We start from the raw sequence: 18,926 nt of genomic DNA on the forward strand, positions 1-18,926 counted from the left end.
TCAGTTTTATGAGAGTTGAACAAATTTTATATGACAGTTTGTAATTTTTTATCTTGCCACGTCCGTGCCTGTGACGTAAGGAGCGGTTGAGTCGCCTTAAGTTTGGCCGTATGAGTTTTCAACTACATATGTACTTTATATACACGAGCCACTAACTTCACATAATATTTTCTTAGCTAGTCTCGTATTTCTACGTCTTACAAAGAAAAAAAGTACCATTTACGTGTATTAGTATTAAAGTCCCCTATTGAATATTCTAGGAAGAAGCTTTCCAAAATATTGCTTAATTAATTAACATAATTATAAACTTACTACTTTATTATATTCTATTAAGAACTGGTTTTACCTAGCTAGAATAACTTGGCGACATAATTACGTATTTGCAATAAATTTCAATTATGTTTCTCATTATCACGTAACAGTTAACGGTTATTTATATTGATAGGGTGCCATTTCACTTTAGACGTGAGGGATAGCTGAACACTCAGCGAGTTCGAAGCTCAGTTACAAACCTATTTGATCGTTTCCACCAACGTATAAGACTTTCCATAATGATGAAAGACGCGCGCTATTTACTTCATCGTGCGCTATCTGTCGTAGACGCGGATTTAGAGGATCCATAACACGCATCCTTCCATATAAAATAAATTTGTTGCACGTAATAACAGCAGCGCTAAGTAAAAAGAAAAGTTATCCGAAGTAGATTTAGCACATATCCTTATCTTGCTGCCTCACATATCTCTGGTGAAAAAGCATCCTAACGCTCTAACCATCCTTATATAAACTTAGGCAATCTTTAGAAGTAAGTTGGTATTCAATTTGTTACGGGCATAGAATCAATTTGTTTAAAATAATAATTAATATCCTATATTGTTATGTTTACTAATTTACCGTCAGTCGTATAACAAAATTTCGTGAGTAGTCATGCATCCAAATATGGCTGGCGGCTATAAGTACAATATTTTTTGTAAATCACACTGAAGGTTTTTGTAAACGACATACACTATGTTTTAATTTAAAAAAAAAATGACTACGCTACGGATTGTCATGTTTCTCATTGCCTGTGCATTTTTAGTAATATTATATGTATGTGATTATTTAATGTTTGAAATTAAGGGCTGTGTGCATATCGTCACTGTATTATATTTTTCAAATTTGGCTATTGATTTGATTTTGATAAATTTCGGTTCCTTTATGTCTTATTATTATTAGTGTTACCTAATTACCATTATCTTATCTCTCAACCAAATTTCTATATTTAATTTCCATCTGCATAAGATAAACTTAATTATAAAGCCATATTAATTTGTAAATGTTTTCAATTAAGATTAATATAATATTTTATGAAATAGTGTTTTTTTTATTTTATACCCCCTGTACCTCAGAATACTAATACAGATGTAGATAATAGCAAAATAAAATATTTACCCAAGTGCGAGTCACCATGCGCACGAATTCTTGTGTGCCATTATTTAGTTTTTATTTTTAGCTGTGGTCATAGCAGCCATAGAAATAAATGCATTGTAAAAAGAACAACGGTCTACCTATTGCGGCTCAATAGATAAAGTAAAAACGTCGAAAGATAACGATCTTGTACATATGGCAACCACCATTTATTTTGAAGATTTTTTCTTAGTATTTTTTATAGTGGCTACTATTATACATATTGTGTGAAATTTTCAAGTACTTATCGATCTATTACGGTTCCAGAAATAGAACCCTGTGACAGACGGATAGACAGAACCCTAAAAATTATAGGAAAGAAAAAAAAAGTTATATTGAAGGTTATAGAACCCTTTGTGGTTCGACTCCGGAGAAACGAATGCAACATCTTAATCTCGTAGTAACAGCAGTATTTAGCGTTGATGCGTTCCCGTTTGCCAGTGTGGTAAGGAAGACATGCTTCTCCGTGACGTTTCAACTTATTCTCCAGGGGTAGAAACACATACCACTGGAACCAGAATTATTGGAACGTATCTAAATATTCAACAACGGACTACTTTATAGGATAGTTTTTGGTATTTCTTTTTCAATCAATATTATTTCCGTTTAAAAGTTTAGTCTGTGTACGAACAATCACATACGTACAACATTATTTTATTTTATCCGTCTGCTTTATTTAAATAATTTGTTAAATACTAAAATCGAGATAGGGTGTTAGGGTGCAAAAAAGTTTGATGAAATGGTAACTATTTTTTTTAATACAACATAATATAATTAATTGGCCTCACAGCCTTTCCATGTAAATTCTTGGGAGGCACCAATAAATAAAAAGTAAAGGGACCTAAATATGGTATTTACGGTGGACACCCTACCGAATAAAAGTATTTAGTCAGTCAAACCCTTGAGCAATGTGGACAGATGTTTAGACATACTAATATCGTACCGAATACCACTTTACTCTAAGGTTTAATCCAAAAAATTATTGCCGACGATGACGAATATTATTACAAAAAATAATTTCCCAACTTGTAGAAATATACTTACAATATTTACAACTTTTGTCACTGGATAAAACTGAAATTAAACCAATTATACCTATAATAGAAACCCTGTTGTCTCTGTAGACAACAGTCATTAAATATGTGCCGTTTGTCTGCCAAAATGAAGTCTATCTCGTTCTTAACGGTACCATCGGGACTTATCCAAGTCCACTTTCGCTGTGCCCTCTTTTTGTAGAAAGAGTTCTTCATAAAGAAGTCTTCCCTCTCTAAGAAGTTGGCAAGCAAGTGGCCTCGGTGGTTCCGTTGTCCAACTCCAAAGGGACCATTTAGATCGCCACCATTCCGCGTGCCTAGTCTGGCGTTAAAATCCCTCATAACAACGGTAAAATGGGTTTTCGAGATATGTATGGCTCTACTTATGTCCTCATACATAACCTCAACCTCATCAACTGGGTGTGTCGTCGTCGGCGCATATACCTGTATGACCTTCAGCGAATACCGTTTAGATATTATTAGAGTATAAGGTAGGCTACCCTTGCCGACACACTGTCGACCGTTTCTAAGTTGTTAACGAGGGATTTGTGGATGAGGAACCCGACACCTCCTTGAGCCAGGTGTTCGCCCTCCCGGTGATAGAACAAGTTACCGGATTTAAGGATTACCGTGTCCTCCCCCTGTCTTCGGACTTCTGATAATCCCAAAACTCTCCAGTTTAACTTGTCTATCTCTTCTTCCAGCTCCTGTGTCTTCTCGTCAGTCCTCAGTGTACTGGTATTGTATGTTGCCAGGTGCAGATGTGGTCGTGTGTGGTAGCCGACTTTCTTCCGGGGATTTTTAGCACCCCCTGCCCCACCGTTATCTTGGCCGCTACCATAGCCCGGAATAGCGGGGCCGCCGGGGACTGGGGGCCTTGGCTTTTCTGCACCTGTCATGGTTTCTTATATTCTCGAGTATGATAGACAATATGTTTGAAAAAAAATGTAGGTTGTAGGTTACTATCACAGACCTATATTTGTTTTGTACCTAACTGTTGTAAGTATAATCTTTAGGTGGTAGGACCAGTATAGTTACATCATTGCATTTCAGTGAAAAGTGGAGGGGCCGGCTGACTTAGGCTTGTAATACATACCTATATAAGACAATCCTTTTAGTAAGCTTTTAGTACTCAAGTGTGCAACATATCTGTTATGGGCTTCAGGTAGAATCCATGTTAGTTATAATTTTATGGAATTAGTTACACATATTCATGATGGACGATTTGATCATTTCGCATCAGGTGGTCTCCAGGCTCGTTTTCTATTTCAGCTGTGTAAAAAAATAATAATGTGGTGACATTTTCATATGTATTTAAATAATTCAAACGACATTTTAACTCATCATTTATGTAATTAAATTGACCGAGTAGAACCCCAAAACGGCGTGGCTGCGGCAGCCAGTATACTTAGTGACTAAGGCTTCCCAATCGTTTGCACACTTCTTTTCGAACTCATTCATATACTAAATAATAATACCTAATATTTATCGTTGTATTAAATAAGATCGAATGATTAAAATTGATACAATGATTGTATAAATTTAAACATATTGTAATACAATTTGTACAAATTATACAAAAACTAGCTGACCCGGCAAACATTGTGTTGCCATATAAATAAAAAAATGTTAAGGGTGAATAACCCTTATCACTTAGGGGTATGAAAAATAGATAGTAGCTGATTCTCAGACCTACTGAATATGCATATAAAATTTCGTGAAATTCGGTATAGCCGTTTTAGAACAGTACGGTAACTAACATTGTGACACGAGAATTTTATATATAAGATAATGTTTAAGTTTGGTTAATTACCTACTTAACTAATTGGTAAGATATTTAAAGATGCAAATTGCAAACATTGCCTGTAGATACTCATGAATTGGTGAATTAAGCTGAGATTTTACGATTCAGAACCTTTTAGCTCGGAGGAAACGTAATTAGCAATTAAGTTTTGTCCTTAGACCATGTACAAAAATAAAAGAGTGCGAGTATCGCCCACCTACCTACACGGCTTCTTCCAAAAGATCCGATGACTTCTTAACCGGTTTGTGGACCTAAGGACGTACTAATCTACTGTTATCAGCTTTAAGATGTTCACTTATTTAATTTGATTCGCGTAAAGGGATATCAACCAACTTATTTTTCTATTATCGCTTTATGATAGAGAAATGGATTAACCAAATTGTTATAGGATTTCGAGTTGCAGAAGATTGTGGTGTTGCAGTTTGCAGTCATCAGATTCTTATATGTTAAATAGCAGACGACTATTAAGGTTGCAAGCATGAATTTATCGTCATTCAAATGAATATTTTTAAATTTATACACACATCTAATACTTAGCTTCACTATGGTAGCTTATTGTAGATTCATTTAGATTTTTTTCCGTGAAGTGAACCTAACACAATTTGCACGCCAGACAAAGCATGCACCTCAGTCTCTCACAGATATTGTTGTTGTCCTTTTTGCACCTCTTTAGCAAATACGTGAAAAATGTTTTAATTGCTCAACTTAATTCAGCTACACTTCTATACATTTCAAAAACAATGTTAAAAGGGTAAAAAAATGAAAACACTGCGATATTATGTATCAATAGTTTATTACATAAATTATAGCCAAGCTTACACTTTTATCGTTTTATCTAAACCGATTTTAAAACTTTAAAACTGCCTAAGTTTTACTCTATAACGTCTGTATACTATCTGCAGGAGCGTTTAATAAAATCGTAACTGTCTCAAGGGACATTTCCAAACCACAAGAACGTGTCAATCTAACTATTACTCTCAATGTATTCTCTTCGTCGTTTACAAGTCAACAAATGTTATCCCTGACATGGCAAAAATATACGCTCCTGCAAACTCTATAATATAAAAATCTTATAAATAAATCTAAGATCGTTCTATGAATTACAGTTAATTAGGCTATGATTGGTGTTACTACGGTTCAACTATTCGATTGTCTTCAGTATAAACGATAAATAGTCCTACTTAAACTTTGCATAAGCAATGTTAAGACTAAGTATTTATTTAATTAAGAATATGGCTCTAAATCTTGACATATCACATGTGTTGTAAACTTGTTATACTCTCCGCATCGGTTTGCATTGTAGCTTATATACGTGTTTTTAACAAATATTATTATAATTTTACCGTAATAATTATTGCTCATATGGTTTTCCTCCGTATATACAAACATAATTACTAATACATTATTTAAATTCATCTTAAACTTAGTACGTATTATGTACGTACAAAATTGTTTATTATTTGTATCCTATCTCTTACCTAAGTAATAGGGATGTCGTATTTTTTAATAATTACGAAAAAAAAGTATTTTGTAATACCAGTGAATAAAACAAAATATTTATTCACTAATGACATTTCAATATACCTAACGTGTTAAGGTAAAATTAAAGAAAGAAAAATTGGATGACTTTTTTATTAGTGACTTTTTTGTACATATATATATATATATATGTCAGTATTCCCGAAAATGTGACAACATCCCTATTAAAGACACATAGTACCAAGGCCAACCGATGAGGAAAGTCGCGACTATATTGGTGAAGGTAAATAACTTTTAATTCTTTTACGATCAAGATGACTTAAAATCGTCTAGGTGAGGCGTAATTATTGCTTTAGGCGTATTGATTATTATCGGAGACACAATATACAACATTAAATTTATTATTAATTCCACTCTATACAATAAAGGCAATAAAAAGTATAAATCGATAGCGAAAGAATAAGCTCTTGAATGAATCGACACCTAGCTACGTTACCAACCACAAAACTTCAGCAAAAAGACATCAACTCGCAATAAAACTACACAAAATACTAATTGATTTACATGAATTCTACGAATATACCAAAGAAAAAACTTCGAAGTGGCACTACCCTAGATCATTATTTCAGATTACTGGACATTAATTCTTTTATATCTATCTTACACTTTTCTCTAGGTCCAATGTATCAAAAATCTTTTTTCAATTCATTCTAGCTAATTTTTAAAAAATAAAAAAGGTCATAAATAATGTTTTTGACCCCTCAATATACTTATACATATATGTATACATAATATTATATATATATCCATTATTGCTAACGTGAAATGTGAAAAATTTGGTGTTACAATATTGCTTTCGTTTATATTACATGAGTACATGTTCTCCGTGAATCATGTCAGATTTGTTGGTCTTATATAGTATGCTATTATATTCCTACGAACATTAAAATGCAAATTATTCAAATTACGAATTTAATGAATTACTAAGCTAATTAAGAATGTTAATAGACATCTAAATACAAAGTTAAACATGCAATATTTAATCTGACTGGAATACTAAAGGCCGTTTGTCCAACTAAGTAGTTCAATGCTAGAAATGTATCATTACAATTAAACGTACATAATTTGTAATAAATAATTTACGAATAACATCAGGCAAATTAGACCGATTTTTTCTATAGGGAAGACTCCGAAAAAATATTTGCCATATACTCAATTTTAAGAGTACCTAATTTCTTAATTATCAATGACATCGATGTGAAGCTGTTCACACTTAGTAGCGATTGTTTTTGTCATAAAATATATCATAACGGATAAACAATCAATCTTAGTATGTAATGTAGAAGACCCGTAGAATATGTAATGAAGAACTCCCACAGACGCAAACATCTCGCTACATTAAGCTTGTGGCGTGTCTTTGTATTGTGAGATAATAAATTGTCAATAAAATGTTTTATCCGGATGAAATCATATTCATACATATATTGATTTTAATGGCAATACCAGAACTGCTAAATGATTTCAATGTTCATATTTATATTCTAAGATTTAACCATTTTTACATTCTAATTTCACATTGGTTTGTCTTGGACTCGCCAACTTTGAACTATAAGATTTCTGGATATTTTCTTTGATATTTGGCTTTATATAACATATCAGTTATAGAAAAATAAATTTTCGTCCCAATAAAATTTTATAGTTCAAAGTCGTCGTATTCATATTAATTTGTAATGTTTATGTTATTTATGAACCATGAACAAATACTCTTTACATATGCGTTAATAATTTCATTGCGTTATACATTTTCAACAAGTACTACATTGTATTACATCGTGTTCTTTACATGGCTAGCTCATGACGAAGCAAGAGTAATATTGTGTATACATATACTTACAATTTGTTTTGTGCAAGATGGTATATTTTACATATTCGTGCATTACGTTATGATAGACATCTCTAGATTTAAATTTGTTTATTGTTCGACCTAATTCATAGCAAAGATCATGTTTCGAAGATTTTCATAGAAACCACTGTCAGTGCTCGACATTAAACACAAAAATAATTGAATCATTGAGTCAGTCATATTGTAGTAAATAGAAATTAAATTTATAGATAACAAATATACTTCTAATATGTCTATACCTACGTGTAAAACGATGGTTTATGTTTTTCTCGCTCACATAAAGAACAAGCTAGATAAATAATTTTAAAATGTCACCTATATAAAAATAATAATCACAGATCGTTGTTAGAAAATCTTTAAATTGAAATTAAAAGTTAAAGATATCATCGTTTATAGTTTATTAGGAAGCGATAGCTCACGAACGCTATATCGTACTTCACGTAGGACACGTAATTAGAATAGTATCAATACGTGCCACGAAATCAAATGTGTACCGTTTAAATCCAATTAACAGCGGACAATGCCGTCTGCAACGTTATCAACTATCAAAGGCTGATATGCGAGACGCGTGGACAAGTTTAATTAGGAAACGTAATCTAGTCCGTCAACATGCAGAGCCTTCGACAATGCGGACATTAATTGTAACGCGAATCAATCACGTTAACGCTATACAAACTTGCGGTTAGCTACCCGTAAGCTTAATAAAGGGCGTGTATGCGCTAGACTTCACATGACAGTCTTCACCGCCAGTGCAGAGTGTCATACTCGAATCTAATTAGGGAAATATTTTCTCCTGCCTTCCTTTTGTGTTTAATTTCGTAAAATTGTATATAGTTTGCTTATTTTACATCTTGCTTCAAATCAATGAACTAGCAATAATCACAAGTCACATATCACATGTCACGTTGAAAATCATGTACATAATAATAAATAAAATACAATATGACGCGCAGCTCATGATACAAAGCAAAATTAATGATACCTAAATGTACTGGTACTTTAATTAATGAGCACGATGGTTAACAGTTTGTATAAATAGCTACTCAGTTATTAAAAGAAAAAAAAATCAGTTAATAAAATATCCCAAAGTTTACATTACAAAGTAAGAATTACCAATGGTAAGAAAAGATAATATTATGTCGGTGTGTTCCAGTCAATAATTTTGTCGGTATTGTCTTTTAAGCTGAAACCGCACTAAAACCACCGCCCGACGTATCGAGCATTTGCTTGCCGCAAAAGCCGCACCGACGCATATTCTATGCGCTAGAATTTGTATTAAATTACATTCACTTTTTATGTAGGTACCTACTCTTCGAAATGGCGCGATCTGTCGGCGGCCTTCGCGACGTCGCTAAATACAACTTGCTTTTTATCATATTCCTTGTTTTTAAATTTAATGTTGCATTTATTTCATACATAATGAAATTTACAGATGTATGTATATTGTATGAAGACAGGTATGAATTTACATATATTTTAAGCCAATCTTAATGTTAATGAACAAGCCAATCGCTTAAATTTAATATGCGATACGATGTCCGAAATATAATATGTATATATCGCTTTGCTTACAAATTTAGCAAATAGTCGCATAGCTTCACAGGTCACACATGGTAGTATAACCACTCACAACACAAGCTGCGAATCATAAGCGAAGCACCTATAACTATATTGGCAGTATAACATACTCGACTATGTCTAAATTGTTCGCAAGTAAGAGAGAGACAAAAGTACCTCAAAACATACACACGATCCGAGCAGACTCTGTGCTTCACTCGTTAAAAAAACCAAAAAAAAAGACGAGTGACGCTCGAAAAATGCGACTCACGGAAGTAAATCAGAACGGAAACAATTACTGTGAGACTGTGACTCATCCCGAAAGCGGAGACAGCGAGGCATGTGGATGTCGTTTTTATATTGTAACCTTTGTTATGTTTTATGTTATGATATTTCACGTTTGAATTCAAAAAATATTATTTTTCGAAATGATTATAGCTGTAAACAAAATAATATTCTTCCATCAAAATTATTCTGATAAACGTTTTTTTTGTGCATTCATTAAAAAAATATTGCAGTTCCTACTCGGACATTACTAAAACCGGAGCCTCATTTTCCAAGCGCTCGCCTCTCTACTGTTTATTTTTTATCTCTGGCGACATCAAGTTCGCCTGCAGTAACTTTCAAAGATACAATAGTTTGTGATTTTCTTAAGCATGTAGTCTATTCCAGTCTTCATTCACTACTATGGCTCACTTGAAACTCGGCAGCCACAAAAAGTTTTCAACTTTCCACTCAAAGACTAATCTGGCTCTCATTCCTAAAAACAGGCTCCATCTTCTATATTATGAGTATATGAATCAAAGCTTTTATATGTGAAACTAACACAGCCTTTTTACCGAGATGTCTGCACGAAACATACAAATATAAAGAACAATTACACATAATTATTTCTTACGTTTGATTTACGTATTGCTTAATCGAATTTAATTTATATATTAAACAATAAATATTATCATTGAAATGTAATCGTATTGCTACTCGTAATAAAATGTTGAATTTATGTGACACGCAGGGTCTCCTCATACTTATAGACACGTAATCGGCTTGAGCCAATCAGTTTTTACTGATATGTATGACGACAATTTAAGAGTGTAAACGACGTTATTTGCATATCTTCGTCTGTACGAAGTTCAAGCTTATAATGATGTTTATACTCATAAACACAGACATAAAGCTTTTTCTGACCAGCTCAGGCTAATTTCAATACGATAAGTGTGTGGAGGCAGTACCAGGTTTAGTTCGTAATCTATTCACGCGTATTCATAGACGTGTGTATGACAACAAAGTACAACATTAAAAAAGAAAAATAAATTCATTCAGCCTTATGTACATGCAAAATAAATCACTTAAAAAAATAAATGCGTAGTTGCGGCAAGTTTATTAAGTACTTTCTTTCATCACAATAGTATTGAACATTCTCTTGTGTTTTGATATAATATATTTAAAAATAATTGTAACTGGCAAAAAGCATGAGTATTAAAAACCTATGTAACTTTTCATAAACCTAATATTTTAAACATAATTACACCAAAATTATTACAGAAAATTTAGCTACCTACATTTTATTTTATAAGATAAAAATGACAATTGCTGTTCGGAATGTTTTTATGTTGAGACGGATTAATAACAAAACTTATTGGATAAAATCATTATTATTGTTATTTGTGACATATTTTATATTTCTTTTTCAAATGATAAAAAATAACCTTTCATACTTTTAATGCTCTATTTTGTTCTTTATAAAAAAGCATTAAGAATTTCTCGATTCAATATCAACCCTTACTTAAAAAGTATTTATAAAAAGTTTTCGTAAGGATATCCTTAAATTACGATTTCGTATCAGACTTTTATGCAAAATACTGAAATATGGACACACAGAGTTCTAAATTAATTTTATCGATAAAAAATCACAATAAAAAATTCAGTCATAGATCATAATAGTGTTACTTGTACAATACTAACACTGGCTAGCAAGGAACTAAAATATTAAGTATAAATAATTTAATTTTCAAACACATGTTCCTTTTAATATTCATTTAAAAATTTTATGGCTCTGATTTCGTTGTACAAAACCTAAAGACGGTTGTTTAATAAAGCTTTATACTTTAACCAGGTTTATATTTCTATATTGTTTTCTAGTAATAAGGCTGGGTATTTGAACGACTTACACATTATCCCAAGATAGCTGTCATATAAGTTGCCATGTTGATAAGAGTATAACAATACAAAAAAAAAAAAAATAATAAAAAACATGTATATAAACAGCATACTTGATAATTTTCCTTAATATCTATGAAAAGATATCTCTGTCATTAATCCTATGGCTAAGTCTATGACAGTTCCTTTTTAGAAAAATATACAAAATGCTTTAATTTCATAATGTAAACCATTGCATTTAAATCACGTCATTGTGGGAGACCAACCTCCACTTTATGGTCAACTGTTAAGTTCTCATTCCCGTACACAGCACAAATCTTATATATTAAACAAGAAAACCATAAGGGCCACTGACACGAATCTGAGCACGCATGCTCTGCACACTATTCATAATTTTTTTCTGATGTCCCACGAGTGTGACACCTAGAGCTGCTAATTGATGGACAGTAAGGTCGACCACTGCATCCATATCTGTAATGTCAGCAGCCCTGAATTTCTCGATGTAACGTGACATTTTGATGCATTCTAGCCACTCTTCAACAGATGAAAATTGGATCAAATCAGGAGTGTCTCCTGCAAGTGGATCAGCGGAACGATTCTGTGCAATCTTTCTTAATGTGTCTGGGCAACGAATCAGTTTGTCCAATGTCTTGACAATACTGGCAAATGTGGGTCGGTGGGTACGTTCTTTTTGCCAGCAATCTAACATAAGCTGATACACTGCCTCTGGACAGTCCATTGGCGCTGGAAGGCGATAACCCTTCTCTATTGACTTAATCACATCTTGATTAGACCAGTTCCAGTATGGACGTTCACCAAAACTCATTACTTCCCAGCAAACGATGCCCATAGACCAGACATCACTAGCCGATGTAAATTTTCTGAATGCGATTGCTTCTGGAGCAGTCCATCTAACAGGTATTTTTCCACCACGAGTTGTATAGGCTCCATCGGCTGTGGACTCTATTTCTCGAGATAAGCCAAAATCTGCAATTTTACACACAAGTTGCGAATTTACGAGCACGTTGCGAGCGGCGAGATCACGGTGAATATAATTCATTTCGGAAAGATACTGCATACCAGTCGCAATACCGCGTAACATGCCGACTAATTGTAAAACGCGGAATTTACCATCATTGGCACGTAAGAAAGTATCTAATGAACCATTCTCCATAAATTCTGTAATAATCATTATCGGATTACACTTGGTAACCACACCTTGCAAAAATATTACATTAGGGTGTTCAAATTGACCCATTATGGATGCTTCTGCTAGGAAATCTCGCCTGGCCCTCTCAGTAGATCCGGGTTTAAGAGTTTTTATTGCAACATCAATTTCTTGACCACAGCTGGCTGGAAGTTTGAGTTTACCCCGGCATACATCACCAAATTCACCACCCCCAATAATAGCTTCTATTGTAATACATGAAGCATCTATTTCACGGGCAAACTCTCTGACTGCTTGATTAGGGTCTTCATATGTATGTGGATCAATATAGGTTCTAGATCCTGTTCCAGCAAATAGTGGTGTAGTGGCATTGCTGCTCGTTTTTGTAGGTCTCTCCGGGCCAGTATATACTTCACCATTACGATAATTAAGAGCATTGCAATCACTTGGTTGTTTCTTATCACATTCGTCATCAGACCGTGAACGTAAGAATAGTACTGTAGCAATGATTGCGACGACAGAGAGAACAACCACAGCAACCATGACCCCTGCCACTAAACGCACTTGGGCACCTTCTTCGTCGCCAACAAAGGTTGTTTCAAGTACAGACCCAGTGCGTGCATATACAATTCCACTGAATTCTCCCCAACCCCTTTTCATTTTAGCTCTTACCCTAATACCATACTCAGTGTCTCTTTTAAGACCAGTGATAGTAACATGTGGTTCTTTTGTTATTTTCAGGGTTGTATTTGTGCCCTTTTCTAAATTATCTTTAGGGAAACATTTCACTTCATAGCTTTCAATTGTATCATCAGGATCAGTTAAATCAATGGGTGGAGGGTTCCAGGTAAGCGACAACTTATCACTTTCTACATTTAGGATCCTCAGCTTAGATACCACACTCACAACTGATGCTTCAGTTACAGCTGTTATTTCTATCTTTTTAGGGGGTTCACCTGTTAATTCTGTGACTCCATTAGAAGCAAACACTTGGAACTTATATTCTGTCACTGGGTCCAATCCCATTACAGTTACTCGTGTGTTGTTGAGACCACTTGCTGCTGGCCTATATTCAACATGGGGGCCACAATTAGTACAATGGACTTTGTAGGTTACGTCACTACGTCCTCCTGTTTTATGTGGTGGTTGCCAAGCTAGAGATATTGAGAATTGATCAGCAAATGTTACTGTGAGATTGTCAGGGGCTGATGGTGGTTGAGTACACGGTATATTCTTGGGGTCTTTCTTTGCCCTGAAGAAACCTGGAACACATTTACATTCGGCTGCTGCATAGGCTGTTGACTCAGAATAATCAGGGCATGGTATACAGGGATCATCACCTGTGTGAGATTTAAATTTACCAGGAGCACATTCATTGCAGATTTGGTTGCTGTCATCAGGTTCAAAGCCAGCACGACATTTACAAGATCCACTGGGCAGAGTCCACTTTCCATCACCCTTGCAGAGATATACAGGGGCAGCCTCACCCGGTGCTGTTTCTGCATTCTCAACACATGTTCCATTTGCCTGTTCTATCACAGTTACTTCCCTACCTGTGGGAGTAGCAGGAAACCTAGCAAAGTTTACAGTTATCTCTGGGCATGTTATGTAGTACACTTTCACAGCTAATATTGAAATGCATGCCCCCTGGTCTCTGAATGCAAAATACACACCTCTTTTTGTAACAGCAATGCTCTTTACCTCAGTGTTGATATGGACCTCAGAGTTGGTGTTGAACCTTCCTTCTCCAGCAGCTATCCTGCCCACTAGCTTGTAACTCTCGGGCTCCCACGGCGGCTGTTCGCGGGTCGCCACATCGAACTCATAATACAGCAAACTAAAGGTCTCCTTGCAGCTCAGCGCGTTCCCCGGAAACAGGGAGCAGTCGCGAATTGTGAACTTGATCTCGATGTATATTCGGTTAGCGTTTCGGCGCTCGATAAACGGAGTCCAGAGCCAGTTATTGACATTGTGATGAGCGACATCGCAGACGACGTACGAGCGCCAATTGATCTGTTTTTCGAAGTTAGTATAAGATTCCTCGAGCCATCCCGGCGTACTGGCCTGCGGGCCGTACGGGAACCGCGTCCAGCTGAGAGTTGCTTCGGTGGTCGTGTCGAGAAGCAGCACTTGCTCTCCCCGTACGCTCGGAAAAGCTATCAACGCGGCCGCCACCGCTGCACAAAACCACATCATCTCGACGGCATAACACTAAATCCCCTAAATACGACACTAATCTTTGAAAAACACACAAATCCACACCAATTTCACTACATAATGGTGAAAAAGTTAGAGTTCATTAGTCGTTGCAGCTTAGTGCTCGCACTTCACTTTGTCGAGGATAAAGGACGGCCCCGTCATTTCTCCTCACTGCAGTGTATTCTTAGTAATCACTTTTACTTATCTAACACTCCATCCAACGTACTTCGATGATGATATTTCACGTTATTTTTTATTGTCTTGAATCATGAACACAATTTACACTACTTTGTGTGAGGATTTCGCATTTGTAATTTATATTGATCCCGAATTACACAGATCAAAATTCACTTTCTTGACATGGACGCGCAGCAATTTGTATGTTGCCAGGTTCCGACTGTAATTGGAAATAAAAATAATAGTATAACAACTTTTTTGTTAGGCAAAATATCTCTTTTCATTATGCCTTAATATACATTAACAATTTAAAAAAATGTATGTATTTTTGATAGTTTTGCTGCAGTTTTTTAAATCAATCCATAGTGTTAAAGAAGATTCTTACTTATTTTAATTTTCACATAATACTATGAATTATATCCATAAGTGGATTTATTTTATTTAACAATATTATGTTAGTCACATTAAGGTTTATGGTTAACTTGCAAACTGGCGCCAATTTTATGTAAACGAAAAAATAACTGATTTGAGAAAAAAGACAGAATTGCTTCAAGAAAATTAACCAAATATTTACATATTATAATGGTGGAAACAGATACACGACAATCGTCATTATAACATGATCAGATGTGCAGAACAAAGAATAGATGTTATTTTATTTGATTTGATAAATTATCGTACATTTCAGGAGACATTAAACAATACAGAAGATATTAAACCCAATGTTATTTTGATTAAGCTGTTTTGTACGATACAAATGATAGCAGAGATGCGTAAAATTTGCGGAGTAGCATATCGATAAATTCAAAATTCGCGCTTTTTTCAAGTATCTATGTTTGTTTCGCCACGTGTAATTTAGAATTTTGGAACTAAAAACTGTTTAGGTTACCAAATTTGATATTATTCAATTCAAAAAATATTTACGGAATTGTTTTAGAAATAGAAGGACCTAAGACCCAAATCTAGAACTCATAAATCATTAAGTCCATGGCTCTGCGACCTTTTTAGGTGCAGCAAAATTTTTGAAATAGCAGGACCATCGACTAATAAAGACGGAGCAGGTCCATTACTTTCGTCTTCAAAAATACATTATAAAAATCTTTAGAAACTTTTTTGTATAATATAGGAGTAGCAGACGAGCATGCAGTCCATCTGATGGTAAGTGGCTACTACCGCCCATGGACATCTGTAATCAACCCCAGATAGGATTAGATATTCCTACCTGAGGTCGGCCACAGATGTGCCGCTACCTCTGAGGAGTAAGCTGGAATGCCTCGGAAAAGTATGTCTCCCTTACCCTTAAAAACGGAACACAGCAGCGCCTAACACGGCTGTTATTAGGCAGAAATAGGTGAGGCGGTGGTGCTGCCAGAGTCGAACCACAAAGGGTTCTACCACCTTGTAACTGTCTCATAGAATATGGTACTTGTCTGTACGTATCTATTCTATATTCAAAACAAAGATTAAGTAAAACGATATTTAGTAAAATAGAAAATTAGTAAAACGATAAAAATAATTCTGTTGGCAAAATGGTATACTTGTATTCTTTGTATTAATCGAATAGTAACACAAAATCCATGGGATTTTGACTATTTTGTACCTTTGTGATTATTATCAAGTTAAAATTAGTAAATTAAGCAATAATACTTGATTAATACACTTTTTAATTGTCTAAAGTAATGGTATGTATGTTACGAGTATCAGTTATGAGAAACAATTTCAATAGAGTGAGGTTTCTAGTCATACCAACAATGTTATAAGTGTATTAAAATAATGATGGTAATACCTTCAGAATAAAGTCTTACTCAATTGTTGGAATAAAAACCTTTATTTCACAATTTGGAAACAAGACAACATACAGTAAAACTTACAAAGAACTACAAACTAAATCATACATTCATAGAATGAGTAAAAAAGTAAAAACAATGTTCATACTACAATTAAAACTATGTAATTCAACATTTTAAATTTATAATGTTATCAGTTCCAACGACGACAGTTAACGACAGTACAACTACTTTGGCTGAAATTATATAATATTATAAAAACTGTGTTTAAGTTATATTCAAGCATTGCAGAAGTAATGCTATTTGTTTCTATGTATTATCAACTTCAAATAGTACCACTTCTTGTTATGATGTTATACCACTGTATAAATGAAATAAGGACTTATAGATTGTTCTGCAAGTCATACATAAACAAAATCATCAATAGTCAATTTGAACAGTCAAACGTGACTATAGCAACCCCCAATTAATAAGGGAAACTTCACGTCGAGCAATAAATGAAATTGTTTATAAAATTTTGAAACTTAGACATTACATAAACATATAGACATTGGTATTCAAAATGGTCACATAAATAAATATAGTTTACAATTTTAATGTTTTTTTTTTTATAGCTAAATTTAATTCATCTAAATTTTTGAACACATGATCCATAGCTGGTGGGTTCTCAGTTTTGACATTCCCAGAGACAATCACAGCATGCCACCCAGCATTTCTAGCACCAACATAATCTTTCTCCAGATCATCTCCAATATGCAGGCATTCAGATGGCTTCAACTTTTTACCACTCTTTTTGATAGCATATTCAAATATTTCTTTACTAGGCTTACTGATGCCACTCTCGTATGATGTTACTACAAATTGAAACACTTTATCTAGCTTTATGTTATGTAAAATTTCGTGTAAACGAGGATCAAAATTCGAAATGACCCCTAAGCACACTCCAGAATTCTGCAACAAATTAATCAACCGCTCGCTGCCTTCAGCTTTGCACCAACATTTTGTTGTTTTGAATTCATCAATTAATTTTACTGCAATACTGTCAACGTTAGCGTTTACTGGTAGATGCCCTTTGAACGTCATTTTGACTATTTGAGTCCACCAGTTCTCCCAAGATATTGTTGTTCTTCCAAAATTCGGATATTTCTTAAGCATTACTTTGTAACTGTCCAGTAAGCAATTTTTTATATCATTATCTGTTCCCTGGAAGCCATGTTCCCGAGCCACGATTGCGTAATACTGCCATGGAGGTACCCGAAATTTTAGCAACGTGTTAGTGGCGTCGAAAGTTACTAATTTTAAACACTTGAGATTCATTATATTGGAAATGCGTACATGTACTTTGGTATAGTTGAACTGGTTCTGCTTACTTTAATTTTCTTCATTATTTTATCATATTTGAGCGGTTACATTGTTGTGAAAAAAAAGACCTTTTTGTTTTTGATCTTAGATTTGACTGACAGACATACTTGACTGTTATGACAATATCGACATGTTATCTGCAATTACAGATTACCTATACCTACTCGTCTGCAATAGAGCCCATAGAATCAGAATCAATGATTTATGATATAACCTGTCACATAGATTAAAAACACAATCCTATAATCGTATGAGTATTATTAGGCAGTAATAATTTTCACCATCTAATATGATTACAGTAATTATAAGGCGAATCAATACAAAATATCTTGTAAGAATTCATTCGTTAACGTCCAACCATAGGATTTACGGACGGCAAAAGGACTTAAAATATTGTAATTAAGTTTGTATAATATGAAATATATAAATATATGACTATGCCACAAGAAAGACTTTTAGACCATGCCTCATTTTGTAAGTTCAATTTTATTACTATGTATATTTTTAGATTTTCTTTAGTTAAATTTACATTGGACTTAATTTATTTTTGTATTGTAGATTTATAATAATAATTTATTGTCAACCTTTTTTACTTCACAATCGGTCTGATTCATAATTAGGTGTCCAAAATGTAAACAAAGGTGTTGACCTATCAAGAAAAAACGTTAGAAATGGTAGTTTCTTATTTTTGTCGATATTAAAGTAATACAACAATAATAAAATAATAATCTAAATAAATTAAGATTAATTCCCATTTTCTAATATTTATATCACCTCAATTTCGTCCCATACAGTAATAATAATAAAAAACAAAGTTTATGGTAGAAAATTAAAATGTGATAATGGTAACACA

At 34.0% G+C, this 18,926-nt stretch overlaps 2 protein-coding genes across 2 annotated transcripts; both read right to left on the minus strand.

Moving 5' to 3' along the window:
- Positions 1-5,055: 5,055 nt before the first annotated feature.
- Eph (Eph receptor tyrosine kinase) lies at positions 5,056-15,131 on the minus strand. The gene has a single exon (XM_073074856.1). It carries the CDS (start codon positions 14,742-14,744, stop codon positions 11,706-11,708), a length of 3,039 nt encoding a protein of 1,012 aa, XP_072930957.1. The 5' UTR covers positions 14,745-15,131; the 3' UTR covers positions 5,056-11,705.
- Positions 15,132-16,729: 1,598 nt separating this feature from the next.
- On the minus strand, positions 16,730-18,222 carry LOC140743524 (rhythmically expressed gene 2 protein). Its single transcript, XM_073074857.1, has one exon. The coding sequence runs from the start codon at positions 18,026-18,028 to the stop codon at positions 17,297-17,299; it is 732 nt and encodes a 243-aa protein (XP_072930958.1). The 5' UTR covers positions 18,029-18,222; the 3' UTR covers positions 16,730-17,296.
- Positions 18,223-18,926: the final 704 nt, after the last annotated feature.

This window comes from Epargyreus clarus, unplaced genomic scaffold, assembly GCF_041222505.1.
Source record: "Epargyreus clarus isolate Ecla_fem2 unplaced genomic scaffold, WU_Ecla_fem_2.2 ptg000007l, whole genome shotgun sequence".
NCBI lineage: Eukaryota > Metazoa > Arthropoda > Insecta > Lepidoptera > Hesperiidae > Epargyreus > Epargyreus clarus.

Coding starts and splice junctions, on each gene's coding strand:
- Eph (XM_073074856.1), bottom strand. CDS start 14,744: ATGATGTGGTTTTGTGCAGCGGTGGCGGCCGCGTTGATAGCTTTTCCG.
- LOC140743524 (XM_073074857.1), bottom strand. CDS start 18,028: ATGAATCTCAAGTGTTTAAAATTAGTAACTTTCGACGCCACTAACACG.